The sequence below is a fragment of the Plecotus auritus genome, assembly GCF_963455305.1.
Source record: "Plecotus auritus genome assembly, chromosome: 6".
NCBI lineage: Eukaryota > Metazoa > Chordata > Mammalia > Chiroptera > Vespertilionidae > Plecotus > Plecotus auritus.
Genome location: NC_137773.1, coordinates 62,307,912 through 62,330,783, shown reverse-complemented (window position 1 = coordinate 62,330,783; position 22,872 = coordinate 62,307,912). Strand labels below are relative to the sequence as shown.

The 22,872-nt window shown below is 39.1% G+C and overlaps 1 protein-coding gene across 2 annotated transcripts; it reads left to right on the top strand.

Moving 5' to 3' along the window:
• Window positions 1-172: 172 nt before the first annotated feature.
• On the top strand, window positions 173-11,373 carry FGG (fibrinogen gamma chain). 2 transcript variants are annotated; one of them, XM_080676146.1, is made up of 10 exons: window positions 173-664; window positions 766-810; window positions 1,011-1,194; window positions 1,303-1,396; window positions 3,380-3,510; window positions 3,863-3,996; window positions 4,930-5,114; window positions 6,482-6,759; window positions 8,934-9,103; window positions 9,641-11,373. In XM_080676146.1, the coding sequence occupies exons 1-10, from the start codon at window positions 419-421 to the stop codon at window positions 9,653-9,655; spliced, it is 1,482 nt and encodes a 493-aa protein (XP_080532272.1). In that variant the 5' UTR covers window positions 173-418; the 3' UTR covers window positions 9,656-11,373. The 2 variants fall into 2 exon arrangements, with proteins under 2 accessions (XP_080532272.1, XP_080532271.1); XM_080676145.1 differs by lacking the exon at window positions 9,641-11,373 and having other exon boundaries at window positions 312-664; window positions 8,934-9,518.
• Window positions 11,374-22,872: the final 11,499 nt, after the last annotated feature.

The window sequence follows — 22,872 nt, the reverse complement described above, 5'->3', positions numbered from 1 at the left end:
TTTCTGGGAATATTAGCACATTGGGACCTGGTAGAAAGCAAAGTCTCCTCCTGCCATAGGCACAGGTTAAAAATAATTATGTTTCCTAATCCGTGGGTAAGAAAGAGCTTTCAGCGACTGGGGATATGGTACCAGGCTCCATCTTAAGGTTGGGCTGGGTTGTTCCAACGGAGGTCATCTGGCTGGGTTTGTTCTGGTGGAGGCCATCTCTTGGTGTTTGCTGTCTGCCAAATACTGGAAGAGGTTGCATCATGCAACCTCCCAGGCGTCCCTCCCTCCTCTTAGCAATGGCTAATGCTTCACTAGCCTTTGCAGATGAATTGGCTGCAGAGGTTAAAGGTTGAGCTGGGCCAAAAGGAGGAGCTTAAACCTGTGTGTAAAATCTGGGAACCTGACTGAACATAGTTTGGGGGCCAGGATGAGGGGAAAAAGAGACCGGAAAGACTTCCCCCACCTCCCGGGAAGAAGGTCCCGTGATCAGCTTCAGCCACTGGCAGGCCATCCTGGCCATCCTCAGAGCTTACATAAAGGGACTGCTGAAGCCCGAGAGGCCACAGTGCTGATACCTGCAGGGCTCCCTGACATCATGCGTTGGTCCTTGCACCCCCAGAGTTTAATTCTCTACTTCTACACTCTTTTATTCCTCTCTTCAACATGCCTAGCAGTAAGTATGCTTCTCCACAGACATATTTATTTTACATGGAAAGCTGAAAAGTAAGAAAACATATGGTAAACTAGTGACGTGTCTGTATTTTTCTCCTCTAGTATGTTGCCACCAGAGACAACTGCTGCATCTTAGATCAAAGATTTGTAAGTAGTTTTTATGTTTTTCTTGCTGTATGTAGACTGCAGAGAGGCAGAGGAATAAAAGGAATTCTCTCACAAATGTTATCTGGCATTTTAAACTCTTTTTTTTTTTAACATAGTCTAGCTTTTACCTATTTTTGTTCATAGATTTTTAAGTGTAGCTTTCATCAAGATTTTAAATCACCGTGTTGTTGTATTTTCAGGGTAGTTATTGCCCGACTACATGTGGCATCGCAGATTTCCTGGGTAATTACCAAAATGAAGTAGACCGTGATCTACAGGCTTTGGAAGACACCTTAGGTCAAGTCGAAAACAAGACATCAGAAGCCAAAGAACTGATCAAATCAATCCAAGGCATCTATAATCCTGATGGCCCACATAAGCCAGGTGAGGAACTAAATACCACTGACTGAGAAGGTAATTTGTAAAGTTCTTTCCTGTTGTTTCACTGGCTCCATTTGCCTAAACATTTCTGTCTCTGATCTCATATTGCAGATAGGATAGAAGCTGCTACTAAGGAGTCTAAGAAAATGTTGGAAGATATTATGAAATTCGAAGCATTGATTATATCACATGAATCAAATATTCGGTAAGCATTTTTGTTGTTGTTGTTAATTCTCACCCAAGGATATTTTTTCAATTGCTCTTTAGAGAGAGTGGAAGGGAGGGAGGTGGGGGGAAAAGAGAGGGGGGGGGGGAAAGAGAGAGAGAGAGAGAAGGAGAGAGAGAGAGAAAGAAACATCAATGTGAGAGAGACACATTAGTTGGTTACCTCCTACCCACACCTCAACCGGGGCTGGGGATCAAACCTGCAACCCTTCTGTGCTCAAGCTGACACTGTAAGCACTGAACTACACCAGCCAGGGTGCATTTTCGTTTTAACTTACTCTCCAAGAGTGATTTAGTTTTTACTTAATATTGCAAACTTCAGTGGAATTAACTTTTCCCCCACTTTTAATATTTAATTGTCATTATGCCTGACCATCTGGAACCCAGTGGAGAAAGCATCTTGAGTGCAATATGTATTGCATTGGGTTATAATTGCTTTTTAATAATCATGTGGGAGAAAGGTGTTCTAGATGTCTTCAAATACTGCTATAACCATATTTATGAAAATGATCCCCCATCCCTGTTTGTCTTACACCACAAATTCAAATGGGAATTTGGGTGTGGAAACTAAAAATCTTTTTATAAGATTGTCAACAAATTGGTGGGAGGTATTAGCAAGCAGAGGCATAGGAAGAGTATAGGAAAGGTTAAGAGACTAAGGGTAAGAAACATTATAAAGCTACGTGCTGATCATGGCACAGTGAATGTGCAATTATGTTCTCTCCTCCCTTCACTTGAAGGTAAAATGTCTCTATTAATAACTTCCCAGGGACTCATTAATCTCCTGAACTCAGGATCTCAGATACAGTTTTAGTTTTTTTTCCTCAAAATTTTTTTTTTTTTTTACTAAACTGTCTTCAAAGCAACATAAAAAGTAGTGATAAACGGTGGCTAGGGAGAAGTGGGCAGGAGGGATTTCTCCTCTTTCTGTTATCAGAGGGCCATAATTACTGTTGTATAAGTTACATTGTTATTGCCCATCATTGAAGTTAAAGAGACTATTGTGCAGAAATTTTCTAAGGTGGAGTAAAGAAAAAGAGTGGTCAGGTACTTTTTCTATCTTTCTTCACCAAAAGATACGCCAGTCTGTGCATTGTAGACTGTGTTCTACCATTCCTGAATATGTACAAACAACCCTGTGAAAAACTACAAAAGCAGTTTGTTTTTTACTCCCCCTAGCCTTTTCCCAAAGATCTGTAAATAGAAACATTGAGAAGGTCAGGAAGTGTCTGTTGTTCTATTATATGTACGATAATGCCCCAGATACTTTCTCCATGTAAGTTATAGGTTGTAGACCTCAAATAGTCCTCAGTACGTCCACACTGGAAAGCATAATTCATCACATGTGAATCCCTGAACAGAGCCTTTCTTCCCTAAGAATATGCAGTCCTAAGAATGATCATCAGCCGAAACCGGTTTGGCTCAGTGGATAGAGCGTCGGCCTGCAGACTGAAGGGTCTCGGGTTCGATTCCGGTCAAGGGCATGTACCTTGGTTGCGGGCACATCCCCAGTGGGAGGTGTGCAGGAGGCAGCTGATCGATGTTTCTCTCTCATCGATGTTTCTAGCTCTCTATCCCTCTCCCTTCCTCTCTGTAAAAAAATTAATAAAATATATTAAAAAAAAAAAAAAAAGAATGATCATCAGACAGTCCTCGCATTAACCAGGCTCTTCACTCCATTAGGTCGTTATCTGCTGCCCTTGATACAGATGGTAAAAATCAGAATGGCCACTGTTTAATGACAATGGCATTGCTTATAGACAAGAACTTTATTATTTTCTTTTCCAGAAAGCTTAGAATTTTAATTCACCTCAATTAAGCAGCAGAATTTTACAGTTTTCCCAAGAAATGGACTCATTTATCAGGAAGTAATTCTTAAAAAGATAAGGTAGTATTTTTAAATGAAAATACAAAATTACACTTCTGAAGGGCGTGCTCTATTATCTTATTCTTCCGCTTGCAGGTTTTTGAAGGACATATATAATTCAAATAATCAGAAGATCGCCACCTTGAAGCAGAAAGTAGTCCAGCTTGAAGCACAGTGTCAAGAGCCTTGCAAAGACTCAGTCAAAATACACGACATCACAGGGAAAGGTGAGTGACACTTTGGTGTGGGGATTGATATGTTACGCAAAAGAGATTTCATCTTTTAGAATGCGTAGGAATAATTTTGCAGGTGCTTAGCCATTGAGTCTAATTGTATCCAATTGCTTTGACTTTGCTTGAATAGCTAAAAATAGTTTGAAAGGAATGACGATGTGAGGAGTAAGAAAATGCTTAGTGGGAAATGAATAGTTTGCAACTTGCTAAAAGCTCATGTTCAAGGCTGGAACAGTTTTACCTGGATTTCAGACCACAGTATAGGAGGCTTCTTCTTCTTCTTCTTCTTCTTCTTCTTCTTCTTCTTCTTCTTCTTCTTCTTCTTCTTCTTCTTCTTCTTCTTCAGATTGTCAAGATATTGCCAATAAGGGAGGCAAAGAGAGTGGGCTTTACTTTATCAAACCTCTGACAACTCAGCAGCAGTTCCTAGTCTACTGTGAAATTGAAAAAAATGGAAATGGATGGACTGTGCTTCAGAAGGTATTTCTCCCTTTGCCCTGTGTGTTTAATAAACATTCAAATAAGCATCTGCCTTAAGTTGGATACTTTTCTAAGCACATCAACTCAATGAATCCTCACAACTTCCCTGTGGGGTGGGTCCAATTATTACTTCTATTTACAGAGGAGGAAACTTAGGCATAAGAGGAAAAGTAACTTACCAAGATCACATAACTAACTAGTAAGTAACAGAGTCAGGATTTGAACCCAGGCAGTCTTATTTCAGAGTCTGTGCTCTGACTGTATACTATGCTGGCACTGCCATTGTCGATATGTGATAGCACGTAGTCACAGAATCATAGTGACAAAAAGCCCCACAGAAAACTGGAAGGGTCTTGTTTCATCAGTTAGAGCAAGACCCACAGCTTCCAGTTATAAAAAGATAAAGTCCCACAGAGGATTCAGTTGGGCTGTTCCAAGGCAAGGGCCCTTTGTTTCCTCTCTGCCAGTCCCTGGCAGTTGCTGCAGAATCCTTTTCTCTATTTACCTCTGACCACCTTTACAAGTAATCCTGCAGGGGGCGCTCAGAGGGCATGGGGGATGCAAGTGCTGGTTGGCAGACAAACTGAGCAATGAGTTGACCTTTCCACCATCAGTACAAGAATCAGCAGTGTCGGGCTGGAATTCTGAAGTCCTCTAGATGTCTTTTAAAAACTACCACTAATTTTAGAATTGTGCCCTGCACTTTTTAAGTATTTCTCTGACATTCTCTCATGTAATCCCTGCCATAACCCTAGAAGTAAGCATCATTCTTCTTATTTGACAGATGAGGAAACTGAGGCAGCTTGATCAAGGTCATCTAGTTAGTAAATGATGGGATCATATCCTCCATATTTTTAACAAATGTTTATAACATTTTCTTTATGCACACTGATAATCTGTTCTCTCCTTTTGCCTGTGCATTTGTGTAATTAGAGGCTTGATGGCAGTGAGGATTTCAAGAGAAACTGGATCCAATACAAAGAAGGGTTTGGACATCTGTCTCCTACGGGCACCACAGAATTTTGGCTGGGGAATGAGAAGATTCATTTGATAAGCACACAGTCTGCCATCCCATATGTATTAAGAGTGGAGTTAGAGGACTGGAGTGGCAGAATCGGGTATGTTTAGAAGAGACTTGTTGCCTGGAATGTGCACTTTCCAACCATCAACAGACCAATGGCAAAGATAGCTTAACAAATGCAAAGAACACATCCAGCCATTTCCTCCACAAGTCAATTTGGTTCTTGGGCAGCCCAAAGAGATGGGTCCTATCCAGGCTGGATCTGAGTATTTTGGTAAATACTTACCTTGGAACCATACAGAATCATTGCTGATATTTACTGAGCATTTAATATTTATCAGAAATCGAGCATGAAATTATAATTTAATCTAGTCCTAGTAACTCTTTTATGAGGCAGATAATATTGTTAATTCCAGATTAACTTTCCCAAGATCACATTGCTGGCATATGGTAAAGGTTGGATTTGAACTAAGGTAGTTTGACTCTACAGATCATCTTCTTAAGACTATCCTGGTTGAAAGCCAATCCAGCCTCTTCAGATTTCCTGGCTGAAATTAAATCAGCTAGCTCCTTTGGTGAGATAGAGCTCCTCTATGCTCAGAGCTATCTGGGGACTTTGAGCATTGTACACCTAATTAAAATTCAGAAAAATATCCAACCCTCTTTTAATGTCTATGAAATAATGAAATATGTTTTGTATCCAAACATGTATTTTTATTTATTTAATTTTCACCCAGAAAGTACCATAGTCAGTAGATTTGCTCCTGTGAGAATATCTCCAGTTTCCCAAGCACCGGAGATCAGTGATTTTCTGGAAATTTCTGTTCATATACTAAGGCTCATTCTTCCATGCACTCAATAGAATTCTGGCCCTCATTCATATTTTATTCCAGGGGAGAATTTGTCTCTGATCCCCCAGCTCATGTTTTGTGGGCCACACAGGGACCACTTCTTTCATGTGATGCTCTAGGAAGCCAACCTTATTGCCATTACCACATTGCCTTAGGAAAGAAAAATCCCTTTAGGACCTCACTCTTCAGATTGAACAGCTAAAGGGGGTGTAGCTCCTTTGGTGCATTGATGGTCACTCACTGTCAGCTAATTACTGTGATTTCTGATGACTGTGTGAACAATGCTAACCATTTAGATAAAAGTGAAAATATAAAATCCATCAGATTCATCCACACATTTGGATTTTATATTAGGATCCTATCGGTAAAAAGCATTAAAATGGCTGAAGTTTTCAGTTTTCATTGAGATGCTATGAAGGCTTCTAGACCCATCCTGGGTGGTGCTGATAAGCACTGAATTGGTTCATACAGCCATTGCCTCTTACCAAATTTGCAGAAGAGTTCATTCAATGAACACATTTGAGACTTAAGAAGCAAACGACTGTTCTATAGGAGAAGTACCTTCTGAGATCCCTATTGAGGCTCAAGATATGATATCTCTATTTCTTTATAGTACTGCAGACTATGCCATGTTCAGTGTGGGAAATGAAGCTGACAAATACCGCCTGAAGTATGCCTACTTCATCGGTGGAGATGCTGGAGATGCCTTTGATGGCTATGATTTTGGTGATGATCCTAGTGATAAGTTTTTCACATCCCACAATGGCATGCAGTTCAGTACCTGGGACAATGACAATGATAAGTTTGAAGGTAACTGTGCTGAACAGGATGGATCTGGCTGGTGGATGAACAAGTGTCATGCTGGCCATCTCAATGGAATTTATTACCAAGGTATGGCTTTCTTCCTTACTTATATGACTTAGTGTGTAGTCTATATTTTAGTAAAATGTATAAATAGATTTAAGGATGAGAAATAACTAGTAATTATATTAGGGGAGCTTATTATATAGTTCTATTTTTAAATAATAAATTTATAATGTATTACAATACAAATAATAAGTATTTTCAGTATAAAAATTGCATTTGCACAAAGAAGCTATATAGTAACAAATACAATTACACTACACTGGAAGCATGTCAAAGGTGAATGAGTGCCACATATACAGTGTCACAGTTCACATGACACTTTACTAAGAATAAACTATCTCAAGTCCATGTCTTGGTCTAAAGATGTGATAGGCCTTTCAACCAAACTTCCTGGTTCAGGAAAGTATTCAAAAGCTGCCAGAGGTTCATCAGACTTGATGACTCCACCTTTAATTTTTCAAGATAAGCTATAATCCTCAAGAGGACCAAAACATAGGACTGAGGTAAAGAGATACTAAACAATGAACTTTTCTGTTGACACAAAATACTTACATGAATGCTTTCCAAAATGTTGTTATATTTAACAGGATGGGTCTATCACACATTTATAACACTGGCAAAAATAACACTGAAATAAAGGACAGATAAATAGTCATATATTAACAAGAGCATCAATCTCCTTTCTTTCTCTCACTCATGCCAATTTAGTTCTTAATATTAAATCACAATTGAATAATACTGTGATTATACCTCAAATTGGTCCCTCAACAAGAAATCCACCTGCTGTAAAATAGCCAGTGCTTTGTCATTGTGTCTGAAATTACCACTATCAGAGTTGACATTTTGGGTTATGGTATCTCCTCCAAATTTGCATATATATGATCTGGATGGACCAACATTACCATATGTATGCTTGTTAACACATTAGCTTGAGTCAGCTGAGCGGTGTATCAGATATAACCAGTGAGCAGTAAGCCAGTGTCTGGAGAAATGGAGTAAAGAGCAGAAAATGGTTTGAAAAGGTAGGAGTCCATGGAGACTTGAGAAAAGAGTCCAGCTTATGAGTCTAGGCACTTACTTTAGGATGGGGGAAGGCAAGCTATAGTTTGCTCTCAGGCTGGGATAGTTATGAAAACTGATTTTACTTACTGACTATTGTTGCTATCCAACAGTTTTGTGTGGGGAAGCTCTACTGATGCAAAAAGATCCATTAAGATGAGCAATCTTACCTCCTCATGGCATTGTCCTAGCCAATAGATGGCTTAAAATTCTCTTTAAAATGACTTACATGTACCTTTTGGTCTTCACAACATTTTGTAAAAATATATTTTTTATTGATTTCAGAGAGGAAGGGAACAGGAGGGAGAGATAGGAACATCAGTGATGAGAGAGAATCATTGATAGGCTGCCTCCTGCACGCCCCACACTGGGGATCAAGTTGGCAACCCAGGCATGTGCCCTGACTGGGGAACTGTGACCTCCTGCTTCATAGGTCAACACTCAACCACTGAGCCACACCAGCCAGGCTTCACAACATTAAAAAAAAAAATCTAATTAATCTTTGCACCCACAAACCATATAATTAGAAGAAATTCTCAGGGAAGGTGTTTGATCCATATGACCCAGAGTAGCCATGTTGATAGCCTGTGGTACACATTGGACTCAAATATTTCCTTAGGAAATTACATGAGAACTGGTGCTTATGGACAAGGAGAAGGCAAATCAACCTAATCTCCACTTTATAATGGAGATGTGAAATAACATTCCAGACTATTTTCTAAAGTCCCTCATACTTTCCAGGACAATTGTGTTTTCAGATAACTTGAGATCACCTGATCAGGAACTGTGATTCCTGCCATTCTAACCTCCTTGAAGATAGATGGTCAATAATAGCTGAGTCCAGGATGGCTAAGCTCAGGGAGAGACACCAACTGGGGAAACTGGGATTCTAGCCCTGTTAGTAGTGAATATATTTAAGGTATGAATGTGACCAGAAAGAATAACACAGATGTAAGAGGTTATTTAATAATCCATGTATTATAATTATAAATTGAGATTTTTAGTCATCTTTAGGGATATTTCAGTTATTTGATAACACTATACATTTGATGTGACAATGGCCATCATAAATGGCAGTTCTTTATAGACTCTCTGAGGTAAGGAAATCCAAGAGCAATGATATGTCCAATTTGTCTTAGGTGGCACTTACTCAAAGGCATCTACACCGAATGGTTATGATAATGGCATTATTTGGGCCACTTGGAAATCTCGTTGGTATTCCATGAAGAAAACCACCATGAAGATAATTCCATTCAACAGACTTGCCATTGGAGAAGGGCAGCAGCACCACCTTGGGGGATCCAAACAGGTCAGACCAGAGCACCATGTTGAAATAGAAACTGAATAAATCATTTTACTCTGAGAATGAATTTTTCATTTATATTAACCCACAAAGTTTCAGAAACTTTTCTGAAAGTTCCTTCTCATTTTCTGTTACCATATTTATCAATTTTGTCTGATATTAAGGATATTTAGCCTTAAATGGAAATTGTAACTTACTTTGGATTGTATTCCCAAATTACTGCACTCTACATTATTTAAAATTTATTTATTTGATGAGATAAAATTTTAGCATATGTCCTAGGGATATAAGAAATAATTGTCACATTTTTTTTACATTTTAATGACCACATATTGTTTTATCTTGTATTTTTAAAAAATTATGCTTTAAATATTTTAGTACATACTAATAAAATTAGCAAATTTTATTAAAATTAGGAGTAAATTCTAACATTTCAAATGCCTAAGTATTTTTCCAAATGTATCACCCCCTAATTATTCATATTTAATTCTTTTTAAATGGAGACAATTATATCTTTTTAATATATTTTTGTTTTGGTCATAGGCTGGAGACGTTTAAAAGACCATTTCAAAAGTGAATTTACTTTTTTAAAGGACTTTATCTGAACAGATAAATATAGTATTTTTCATATGGGAAAATGGACTTATAAAGCCATACTTCATTTTAAGAAAAAAAAAAGAACCCATGTTGAAAACTCCACTAACTGTTTTATGCTGGTGATAATTTATCTACATGCCATTTCAATAAACATCGTGTTTCCTAAGACTAGATACATGGTGCCACTTATTTCTTTCAATTTAGTAATCATGGTTGGGTAATCATCAGTAGTTGCTGAGTCCTCATTTTACACCAAACTTTATACCTGCCTCTTGGAGAGTTATGAAAAAAATAGAAGTCATGGCTTTTGCCTTCCAAGGAATATAAGATAAACACAGAAAAATACAGTAACTCAACATGACAAAATTTGATATAAAAATATAAACCCAAGTTACAATCACATAACTAAGTTTCAGAATCCCCCAAGCACAGCTGGAGACTTAGGCTGTTTGGGAATTCTCCCACTAGAACCTTTGGTTCCAGACTCCTGTGACCAGATGTGGGCTTTCTGAAAGGACTTGAAATCAGAGCAGAGAGATTTAAGGAACAATCTAAATCAGTCTATCACTGGTAAGCACTGAGATTCAGCGGATAGGAGACATTACTTCATTCTGAATCTAGGGATATTGAGTTAGCAGCCAGAGATTGAGGAGGACCAGCTTTCCAAAAGGAGTAGTTAAGTCTGCATAAGATTGACCTTGCAAAGTAATTGATTAATTCTAGGAGGGGAGGATCAGATTGTTCTAAAATCCTGCGTTTTAGTGTTGGATTCTCTTCTTTTTCACCATTTCTTTCTTAATCCTCTTACTTCCTTGTTCTCATGAGTCCTGATTTTAAAATATCCTGTTGAAATAAAAACAGGAAAGAGACAACCAGGTACTTGTGGGGCTTTGGGAAATAGGAATGCTTATTCATTATTTGCAGCACTCATTAATTCATGTATCCATGAAACATTCATGCAGCTAACATTTATTGAATGCTATTGTTGTACTAGCCACTGTGCTGGGTATTGGGGATATAGTGCACCATAGTACTTTCCTCTCTTCCAAACCTGCTCTAGTCTATCCAGGTCTCAAGTTCCAAAACAAAACAAAACAAAACAAAAAACTCATCCTCCTGTTTTCCTTAGTCCTCCCTCCCCTGGTCATTAAGACTGTTAAATCCACCTCCTAAATATTTATTATATTCATTTCCTTTTATACACACACACACTGCCACATCCTAAATGGGATATACAGCATCTCTTGCCAGGTTAGGGCATCACCTTCTTCCTATCCCCCACAGTGCCTCTAACCTTGCCTGCCCCGACCTTGTCATGCTTCAAACTACTTCTAAACTCAGAATGCATAGTCTACCCTGCAAACTCCTTTAGGTGAGAAATTCGATCATAGGCAGGAAAAGTTATATTTATATATAAGTTTTGATGCAAAAATACCATGCCAGTGAATTAGGCCAAGAAAATTATTTTTGAAAAAGAAAAGACCATTTAGCCCTAACTGGTTTGGCTCAGTGGATAGAGCGTTGGCCTGCGGACTGAAGGATCCCAGGTTCGATTCCAGTTAAGGGCATGTACCTTGGTTGCGGGCACATCTCCAGTAGGGGGTGTGCAGGAGGCAGCTAATCAATGTTTCTCTCTCATCGATGTTTCTAACTCTCTATCCCTCTCCCTTCCTCTCTGTAAAAAATCAATAAAACATATTAAAAAGAAAAGAAGAGAAAAGAAAAGAAAAGACCATTTATAAGATCTCAGAAATATGAATATAGCCTTATACTTAACTGTGGGAACTTTAGAAATTATTTAGCAGTGGAAGAATGCACAAGCAAGTTAGTTCATTAGTACAATGGAATAGAAAACAATGATTACATAATATGCATTAAATCTCAGCATGAACAAGAAAACATTTACAAAATAATAAGTGAAATTTTAAGGTGAAAAATAATTCTACAATGATGATATAAAAAGTGTATGTGCATATGCATTTTAAACAAAACATAATTTTGACACCTATGCATTATTTGTACATATTTGTTCTCCCCTACCCAATGTATAATGTAAAATTTAATAAAAATACTTAATACAAAATAAATATAAATGAATCCAAAACTTTCTCTTTTTCCCCCCCATGGGGTCACTTGTCCAATGCTCCTTCTAAAATATCAGTTATAACACTTTTAAAAAACACTTTGGAATCCCCTGTTTTTGTTGGTGTCCTGAGTACATATTTGGTTTTCATGTTAGGTAATCCACATTGACTGGTAAGGCAGGCCTTCTAACTTTCTCTTTATACACCCTGCTCGGCTTGACTTGCTATAATGAGTACATACTAATTTTGTAGTTAGTTAAAAAACCCAATGAGGTAGAGAAAAACAGGTGAACTTCAGAATTCTACTTGTTTAGTTATTGCTAAACATTGAAGGGCTACAGTTTAAGAATTAAAGCATGAGATATACATCCAAATGTAAGTGGATCATGTCTCCATAAATCAAATGGGAATTGAAATGATTATTTTGATAAACCAACTTTTAGAAATCAACTTTTAAGTGAAACAAAGAGTTTGGGGTCTCAGAAACATAGATTATTTTTCTTCACAGCTCAAATCACAAATAACTCTTATTCAACCCTTCCTTTTACTTTCTTGGCATCAAAAAAACAACAACAAAAAACCCTCTAGTCACTGCTGAGTGCAAATAGGCAAGCTGAGTACAAAGCAATGTGTGCAGTTATATACTTTAAAAAACCTACAGAGGGAAGCTTCCAAAAAGGAGGGGACTGGTACAGATGTATGGATACCATGAAACTACAGGGCAGAGTCCTTTAATCACCAGACAGGAGTAATCATTCATTGGACAAATGTCCAAGATTTTCAAATATACCTCTGAAGTGTTATAGCTTTTTTTTCAATCCTCCTTCTGTTTAATGGTTACAATATAAAGACACTATTTCAGATCTGTGGGTGGGTTGAAAATGAGTGGGAAATGAAGAAATGTAAATATAGACAACATATCTGAGATCTTTACAAGATCTAAAATTCATAGACTCTGACTCTAACCAGTGTAAACTAGCCAAGGCATTTACAGTAGGTATCTTTGGTGTATTAAGATGATAAGAGTGAAAAACAAAGTACACATTTAATCCTGAGGAAAATATATCTACCTGATGATTTCTTATTGGTTTGATGTAGCTCAAAAAAGGAGGGGAGAAAAGAATTAATGATAATCAGATGAATTTAAGTAGATGGAAAATAATGAGTTAGTGAGAAAGAGACCAAGAGTATAGGAAAGACTTTCATATAACTTTTTACGTCCTCTCTCTCTCTCTCTCTCTCTCTGTGTGTGTGTGTGTGTGTGTGTGTCCGTCCCTCAGACATAAATGTTGAGTTAGCCATACTCCTAATACACCATTCTCATCTGTGCTCAGTTATTCTTTTGATTGATTCTTTTTCATTCAAACTTTCATTTCTTCCCTTTCTTTCCATAATAAACTATCATTCCAATAGATTTGATGTGTGTTTCTTTATTTGTATACATTTTTATAAATCATAGATTTTTCTTTTGAGCTATGTATTTTTAAATTATATAAATGGCATTGTGCAATAAATCAGTATTACTCAGAATGCTTGTCCTCAAATTCTTTGTTACTGGTCTATCTACACTAATAAAAGAGTAAGATGCAAATTGACTGTACCTTCGTGATGCCCACCAGCCAATCAGGAGTGAGTATGCAAATCAACCCAACAAATATGGTGGGTTAATTTGCATACACAGGCGCTGAGCGGCTGGGGTTGGGGCAGGACGCTTGTGTCATCACCATGGTGACGACGCAGGAGTTCCGCACCACCCCAGCTGCTCCGGGCCTCTGGGCAGCATGGGAAGGCGGAAAGGTGGGTCCAAGCCAGAGCGAAAAGGTGGCTCCCGCCGGAGCAAAGGCAGTGCTGGCAGCCAGGGGAAGGAAGGCCCATTCTTGCACGAATCTTCATGCATCAGGCCTCTAGTGTTAAGGTAAAAGAAATAATAGAAAATAAGCATTTAGGAAGATTTTTCTTAAATTGTCTTTGGAACCCAGTAATAACATTTGGGCTTATATTTTGTATATAATTTTTAAATTTACTTTTCTAATAATTAACTATAATCTAACTAGAGGCCCAGTGCATGAAAATTCATGCATGCACTGGAGCGGGGGGTCCCTCAGCCCAGCCTGCCCCTTCTCACAGTCCGGGAGCCCTCAGGGGTGGGAGGCAACCCGGCAATCAGGGGAAGGCAATGCCCCATCACACCTCTCTGCTGCCACTGCCTGCAGTGCAAGCCTCTGCCTGCCCTGGTTACCTGAGCCTTGGGCAGCCTTGGGCGGCTGGGCAGCCACCATCAGAGGCTTGCCTGCACTTCAGGCCAGACCTGGGCAGCTGGGCAGCCGCCATCCAAGCCTTGTCTGCACCTCAGGCTGGCCCTGGGCGGCTGGGGTCTGAGGGGACTGGGGGACTCTGGAGGCAGGTGCCCCAGTGGGGATGAGGGCAATGGGTGCCACGATTGTGTGGCTGTGGGCACCACCATCTTTGAGGGTGTGGTAGTCAATTAGCATATTCCTTCCTTATTGGCTGTGGGTGCTGCCATATTTGAGGGTGAGGCAGTCAATTAGCATATTCCCTCCTTATTGGCTGTGGGTGCCGCCATCTTTGTGATAGTGTGAGGGTCAATTACCATATTCCCTCTTTATTAGATAGGATAGTACTGTGATTGATTAGAAATTTAATAAAATTAGTCCTTTACCACAAATACTTTGAGAAGCACTGTTAAGATCTTCATTATACTTACTTTTGCACTCAGCACTATCCACAATCTGAGTACTTTATAATTTTTCTTGATTTCTTTTTAAACCAAGGATTTTAAAGTGAATATCATTTGGTTCCAAAACTTGTAGCTCTTAAAACTCTATTTGTAATTAATATCTAATTTTATTGCATTATGGTCAGAGAGCATAAACTGGATTATATTAATTCTTGACAGAGAGACATTTCACAAATAATTTTGGGACAGAGAAATTATCAGAATTAACTGATTCCATAAAAGTGTATATAATCATAATCAGTTTCCAATAATTATCTACATAACAGAAGACTATTAAGATTTTTCCTCTAAGAAGGAAAATGAACAAAGATGGACGGATACTTATTGGCCTTGTAAACGTGATCTTTGGCCCAAATGTTCTGTAGTCATAGTCAATTATGAACATTAAAAATACGTTTGAGCCCTAACTGGTTTGGCTCAGTGGATAGAGCGTCAGCCTGTGGACTGAAGGGTCCCAGGTTCGATTCCGGTCAAGGGCATGTACCTTGGTTGCGGGCACATCCCCAGGAGGGGGTGTGTAGGAGGCAGCTGATTGATGTTTCTCTCTCATCGATGTTTCTAACTCTCTATCTCTCTCCCTTCCTCTCTATAAAAAAATAAAAAATAAAAAAATATTTTTAAAAAATATGTTTGATTGCCTGGCCAAGTTGGCCCAGTGGTTGAGTGTCAACCTATGAACCAGGAGGTCAGGGCACATGCCCAGGTTGGGGGCTCAATCTTCAGTATGGGCAGTGCAGGAGGCAGTCAATCAATGGTTCTTTCTCATCAGTGTTTCTATCCCTCTATCCTTTCTCCCCTTCTCTCAAAATCAGTGAAAACATTTTTTAAAAATAGATTTGATCATTGGCCTGTAGAACACTCCTTCATATCAGGTTTAAAAGCCTTTCGGGAAGGCTGGCTGGCACACTTTCAAGCTCTTACTCATCTCAGTTTCATTGGGAAATATTTGAGTGACAGACGAATTCAGGATCATGGCATATAATCAAGTCTTCAATTGGATCAAAAATGTGTTTCCCAAATGAAAATCCATTATCCGTGTCCCTCACTCTCATTTCCCAGTTCCTCATCTATGTTTTCATCTACTGGTAACTTCAAAAACACAAGTGACCCAAGGTAAATGGGAACCCTCCCTAGATAACTTTGAACGTTGACTCACCCGAAATAAACAGAGTAGGCAGATTGCATTCTGTTTTGAAAGTGGCCTCTTTTAAATCCTCAGGGGCAAATAGTTAAAGTGTGATTAAAAAACACACACATTGAGGAGAGAGATCCAAGATGGCGGCGTAGGTAAACACCTAAACTGCTGCCTCGCACAATTTCAAAACTACAACTAAAAGACAAAACGTCTATCACCCAGAACCACGGGAAAGCTGGCTGAGTGGAAGTTCTACAACTAGAAGGAAAGAGCAAACAGCATTGAGGGGTGCACAAGCACTGAAAAGCTGAGGTACGGAGACACGCGAATCAGGCTGGCAAAGGGTGACTGGGAGCGCTGCTGTTTTCAACCCGAAGGGAGATAAGCTCCCGATTACTCCGAACTCGTTTCTGGGGAGACGCGGGGGACCCAAACTCCTACGGGGAGAAGCTGGACTGTCCGCCGTGGGGTCGGAAAGTGAGGGAGGCTTGCTTGCAGGGCTGCGCGCAGGAACAATTGTTTATTGTGCTGGGGTGCGGGACGCAGGGACACGGTCAGAGCCGCAGAGCCGGCTTACTGGCAGCCATCGCTGTTTGCCACGCCCTAGCCTAGTCACGACCTGAGACCCCGCCATGTACAATCTACGAACCCACCCAAGCTCCAAGCAGCGGCTTTAGCATATGAATGGCCTGCCCTATCCAAGCTTAACCTAGCAAACTTGCAGCCCCGGTCAGACAGCTCCAAAACCTCCAAACCCCAAGCAAAGAGGAGAAAACTGTAGTTCTTACTGTAGCTCCTGCTGGGTGGCCTCAGACAGTAGCTGACCTGCACCCCATTGGAGATCCAGAAGCCAGTGTACCTAGTGGTCAGTGTGAGACACCAAATTTCAACTCCTCACATCCATAAGTGATACATTCAAGAGGCAGACTCAGTGAGCACCAAAGCCCCACTGAAACAAGTCCTGCACCATAAGCCTGTCTCCAGCGCAGCAGTTCTTCCATTATAGACACAGCGGGTCCTCACAGCCAATTGGCCTGGAGGTCAATTTCTCCCAGTGTACCAACAGCAATCAAGGCTTAACTACACCAAGACTTTGCACTCAGCCCACAAAGGGGTGTACCAAGAGCGTCCACCTCAGGTGATTGGGGAGGCTGAGCTACTGGCCCCTATAGGTCACCTACTACACAAAGCCACTCCATCAACACAAGGAAGCAACAAAATGCGGAGACAAAGAAACATGTCACGAATGAGAGAAATGGAGGAAAGCAAACTACTGGATGACATAGAGTTCAGAACCACATTTATAAGGTTACTCAAGAATCTTCTAAAAACTGCCGAGAAACTTGATGAGACCTCCGAGGAGCTTAGTGAGACCTTCAAGGACCTTAATGAGAATGCCAAAAAAAGGGAAAAGGACCAGTCAGAAATTAAGCATACACTGTCTGAAATAAAGAATATACAGAAACTCAACTGTAGATCAACGTACCCCAAGAATCAAACCAAAGATCTGAAATATGAGGAAACAAAAAACACCCAACCAGAAAAACAAAAAGAAAAAATCCAAAAATATGAAGATAGTGTAAGGAGCCTCTGGGACAACTTTAAGCGTACCAACATCCGAATTTTTGGGGTGCCAGTAGAAGAGAAAGAGCAAAATATTGAAAACCTATTAGAAGAAATAATGACAGAAAACTTTCCCTACCTGGTGAAAGAAATAGACTTACAAGTTCAGGAAGCACACAGAACCCCATACAAGAGGAATCCAAAGAGGACCACACCAAGACACATCATAATTAAAATGCCAAGGGCAAAAGACAAAGAGAGAATCTTGAAAGCAGCAAGAGAAAAACGGTTAGTTACCTACAAGGGAGCACCCATACGACTGTCAGCTGATTTCTCAACAGAAACTATGCATGCCAGAAGGGAGTGGCAAGAAATATTCAAAGTGATGAACAGCAAGAACCTACAACCAAGATTACTCTACCCAGCAAAGCTATCATTCAGAGTTGAAGGTCAGATAAAGAGCTTCACAGACAAGAAAAAGCTAAAGGAGTTCATCACCACCAAACCAGGATTACATGAAATGCTGAAAGGTGTTCTTTAAGAAGAGGAAGAAGAAGAAAAAGGTAAAGATAAAAATTATGAACAACAAAATGACATCAAATACATACCTACCAACAAGTAAATCTAAAAATCAAGTGAATAAAAAATCTGAAGAACAGAATGGACTGGTGAATATAATAGAATCAGGGACATAGAAAGGGAGTGGACTAACAATTCTCAGGGGGAAGGGGTGTGAGGGGTGTGGGAAGAGACTGGACAAAAAGCTTACACCTATGGATGAAGACAGTGGCGGGGGGTAAGGGTATGGGGTGGGGTGGGGAATCAGGTGGAGGGGAGCTAGGGGGAAAAAAAGAGGAACACCTGTAATAATCTGAACAATAAAGATTTATTTTAAAAAAACACACACATTTAAGAAACCTTGGACTAGAAATGTTTTTCTTCTGAATTTGCACTTCTTTCTTCTGAATTTGCTCTCCTTTTACATCACAAAGCTATGGCATGGGTCAAATGACATAGCATATGAAATTGCTCCAGACACAAAGAAACAAAACAACATTGAATTGATTTTTGCTGTTAAGATAGGCATTTCTATATGGGATTTGAATCCAATGTTGGTTAAGTTTGGAAATATAGTTTTAAAACATTAATATTTTCTGTGTTTTTTTAAATAAACTTTCCATTTTGAAATAATTTTTTTTTATCTACAGCAAAATTTTAAAGATGCTATAATTTCCTATACCCACCACCTAGTTTCCTCTAATTGTTAGCATCTTACATCACCATGGTTCTTTTGTCAAGACTAAGAAACCAACTCTAATAATTACTATTTTCTAAGTCCCACACTTTACTCAGATTTTACCAGTCTTTACACTAATGTCTTTTCTCTCTCCCAGGATCCCATCCAGGATATGTTACATTTAGTTATCACATCTCCTTAGTTTTGGTAACAGTTTATTAGTCTTCCTTTTTCTGCATGACCTGTTTAGAGGAGTATATTCTGGTACACTGGTCGAGTAGTTTGTAAAATGACCCTCAATTTGGGTTTTTCTGCTGTTACTCTCCATAACTTCTTATTGAATTTTATCTAAGCAGAATTTTACCCAAATGCCTTCTGTAAGTTGCCTGGGTTTTACTATAGAACAGTGCATTAAAAATAGATTCCAGTAAGAATCACAGAGAATTAAATGGATCTTGGTAATTAAATTACCCCATACTTTTCATATAATTCCTTGCTGTGGAAAGGCTAAGTACCTTATAGATGCTATTTCCCCATATCTCAATACATCACTATTAATTTAGTAGCAACTGATAGGCTTCGTTTTCTAATCTTTAATAGAAGAACCACATGAAGAGCAGAGAAATGTACCAAATTTAATGCATATAAGATGTATGGTGTTAGAATGAATCCATGTTGTAAATATGAATACATCAATTGGTTATCCAACTATATAATAATTTTACTTTTTAAAAATAGCATTTATATTTTAATAAATGTTCAATGCAAGAAAAATTGATAAATCTAGTTAAATTTAGTAAAGCACAGTATAAGTAAAATTAATTTAGCTTGAAAACTGAATTATTTAATTGATAGTACAATTAAAATAAAAATAAATAAAGGAGTGGGTGGCACCTGTCACCCATCTCTCTCTCTCTCTCTCTCTTTCTCTCTCTCTCTCTCTCTCTCTCTCTCTCTCTCTCTCTCTCATACACTCATGATTACTTAGTGGAAGCTTGATTAAACATGAAAATTATTCACAGACAGCAAAAGAGAATGATTATTATATTATTGGAAAATCTAGAACTTAATTTCAAAAATACTAAAAACTTATTCAATTAAATGACCATTAGTCTGGGCACAGCTCAATTATAAGAAATAAAATAGATTTCTTTCCTAAATAAAGACTTAAAGAGAAATGCAATGTGACAGAATCAAATAAGATCAAGAAAAATTCATGCATTAGTACAGTTCACAATCATTTCTGTGTATTTTAGGAAACTCTCATCTTCTCTCTACACTATAACTTCCAGGACAACCATCTGGAATCAGGGTAGTGATGAGGTCTGAAAATAAAGGTTGCTCTTGCACAAATCATCATGGGAGCTCATTCATCTTTTACAAGAAGCAGCTTGGTTAATAACAAACTTTTACAACACCCTTGAAATGCAGGACACCAGTAGAGAAAATAAGACAAAACGCAATAGCCTTGCCAATGTGTTCCAGTTAGTCCTTCAGAGGCCAGTGACTGCTGTACAAACCTGAGGCAAAGGCCCTGAAAGAGTATTGTGCCTGTCAGAATCACCTAAATTTTTATGATTCATGCATTTCAAACTTTAATTAATTTTAGTACTTTCCAATTGTGCATTTAATACACTGTAACAAAATATTTCCTGTCAAAGTACCATTATCTTCTTGTTATTAGGGCAATAAGAAATGAACATATTCATATCAATTTTTATGCTAGAAGACACAATAAGTACTTTTCAGGATACTCTTGCATTTTGGGGGACCAGAATTAAATCTGATATTTAAGGAAAATTTTATACAAAATGTAACAGAAAACAAGGTAGAACTGATATGTCATGCCCTGCTCTGTGTTCTAACAGTACTTTGAATATACCACACAGAAGTTTTCTCCTTGTTTTGGATTAGTTTAAAACTTACTAAATTGTAGATATTCATCATTTTGATCTACAAAAATCGTAAATTTCCTATGGTTTAACTTCTTAGTTGTATATGCACTTGATTTGTTCACCAATTGTAAGCAACTTGAAGGTACAAGATCGTACATTATTTCTTTCTAACTCAAGAACGTAGCATGCAAGACTGACAATTAGTGAACACAATAAATGGTTGTTACATTTAAATGAAAGGACGAGGAATTAAACTCTCAGAATTTAATACGTGTAAAATCAATCGGTAAAGAAAAGGATGTTCCTTTATTGCCCTGGGATGTATGTCCCAGGAAAGGACAAATGCCTCATTCAAAAAAAAGGCTGAGGGGTTTTGTTTATTTTTTATTTGTCTGTATTTTTAAGTTATGTTTACACAGTGGGAGATATTTAGATGACTGACACATATTTTACTCTTCATGTGTAAGTTTTCATGGGTAGATACAGGTTAAAACTGAAACATATTGACAGCTATAGAATTTCTAGTCTTTTTACACACATTATACACCATACAAATGAAAATTATTCCAGTTCTGCCAGCTGTGATGGGCTAATAAATGCAGGAATCCCTGCATCTAAAAATTTACAATGTGTGAAACATTATAGTAATTTCAAAAGGACGAATAAAGCAAACATTTTTTTTTCATTAGGACAAAAGAAATAAGATATAGGCCCCTCTGAGAAAAATGCAGAGATTGTGATTTAAGAAACTGGAAATTGCTCAAATTATTTTTCCATTTGTAAAAAAATATCCTAATTGTCACAGGCTTTTAAAAATGATACTCCTGGTATTATTTGTTGCCTGTTCATCTGCATGGCCTTCTGTCTAAACAAAACCTGCCTTTCCATAGCTGGTAACATAGCTTGTTCAGGGGGTGGAGAGACCAAACTGGGACTCAGGGCAGTGCCAACCAAAAGAATGCCCAACCCAACTGCCTGGTAAGGGAATTCCGGCCTTGGAGCGCTAACATGGGAACTTTCTATTTTGGGGCATTGGGACACATTCCAGGAACAATGAAAGCTACCAGTCTTGGGGCTCGTAATGTGTATATCCTACATGTAATGCCTTGAACAACCCTGCAAAATAAATATTGTCATATTTATTAGTACATGCTTGCCTGGCATTGGACTAGACTGTACTGTGGTTTCATTAAGCTTAGTGTGCGGGAGACATGAAATAAACAAATAACTTCCCAAATAGCTATTGTCCAGCAGTGATAAAGTACCAGGCTAATGGAATAGCACCTGAGGGTGGCTGCTCTTAGGATAGAGTGGTCAAGGATGGCCTATCTGAGGAGGTGCCATCTGAACAGAGCCCTGGAGGAATTGAGATATGCTGATACTTGAGAGAACGATGGAACAGCAAGGATGATGCCCTCAGGTGGTACCTTGGAAATGCCCTGACATGGCACCAGAGTGGTGGGATTTAATCAGAATGTTTTCCTGTTAATTTACTTGCAATCAGATTATGTCCAACAAAATCACCTGAAGTCTCCCAGGTTACACTCTGGGGACTTCTTCCATATACATGTTCACCTCCCAAGAAGGGCACTTCCTGCGGGCAGAGGAAAACATGAGGAAGTGAAGCCTGAAATTCCTACCCATGCCTGACAGGTTGCCGGTTCAGCCACTGTAGACAAGTGTGACTCAGCTTCCCATGGTGTCATTGCCCTGCTGAACCTGGATGGGGCTCTCGGTCTCCCACTGAGCTCTGCAGCGGCCTCTCGAAATCCAAGAAAACCACAGAAGGGCTGACCTTGATCAGACAAAGAGCCTTCCATATATCAAGCAGTGAAGGAGAGCTCTGCCTTGAACCTGGGTTCTCATCCATTTGTAGCAAGATTCACATGCTTGTGGAGGCTGAGGCAGTGGGTCAGCTTCACAACTGTAGAACCCACCTATGCTTTTTTGCTCAAATGAGGACCCACACCTTTTGTGGGGTGGGGGGGTGGGGGATATAAAGACCAATAAAATATGTCAATTTCTCAGTCAGGTCAATTCTCAGACCAGTTTCAGTCCGGTCCCCACAGGCCAGGCCGAGGGTCCCCACTGGTGCACGAATCCGTGCACCAGAAGCTCAGAACTGGGAAATGCTATAGCTGGGATAATGAACCTAGAATGATTGGAGTTAGAGGCTGCTGTTGTAACCATTTTGGATAGAGATAAATTATCTGTTCAAGGTAAGTTTTTAGGAGGCCTGTAGTCATTTTTTAAAAGTCAGATCATCCAACCAGAATTTTTACGTAACGTGAAATATCATTTGTCAAATCTCTGTTTCACAGTGAGCTACAGCTAGCACGCCTCCATATTCCTTCAAGTACTCAAGTTCGGTATGTTCTCCTATGTTCCCCTCTGTATTTCCAAGGCCACCTTGTTCCTGGAATGTGGGATCTGTCCCTCTCTGTTGCTGCCTTTGCAACAGCTTATTGGAAGCAAACAAGCACGGGGAAATTGAGCAAGAACTTCT

Bases quoted from the DNA above. Each gene is read 5' to 3' on its own strand.
- FGG (XM_080676145.1), top strand. From the start codon at position 419: ATGAGGGGAAAAAGAGACCGGAAAGACTTCCCCCACCTCCCGGGAAGA. The intron at 665-765 runs GTAAGTATGCTT...TTTCTCCTCTAG, and splicing joins TCTCTTCAACATGCCTAGCA to TATGTTGCCACCAGAGACAA. The intron at 3,511-3,862 runs GTGAGTGACACT...CTTCTTCTTCAG, and splicing joins ACACGACATCACAGGGAAAG to ATTGTCAAGATATTGCCAAT.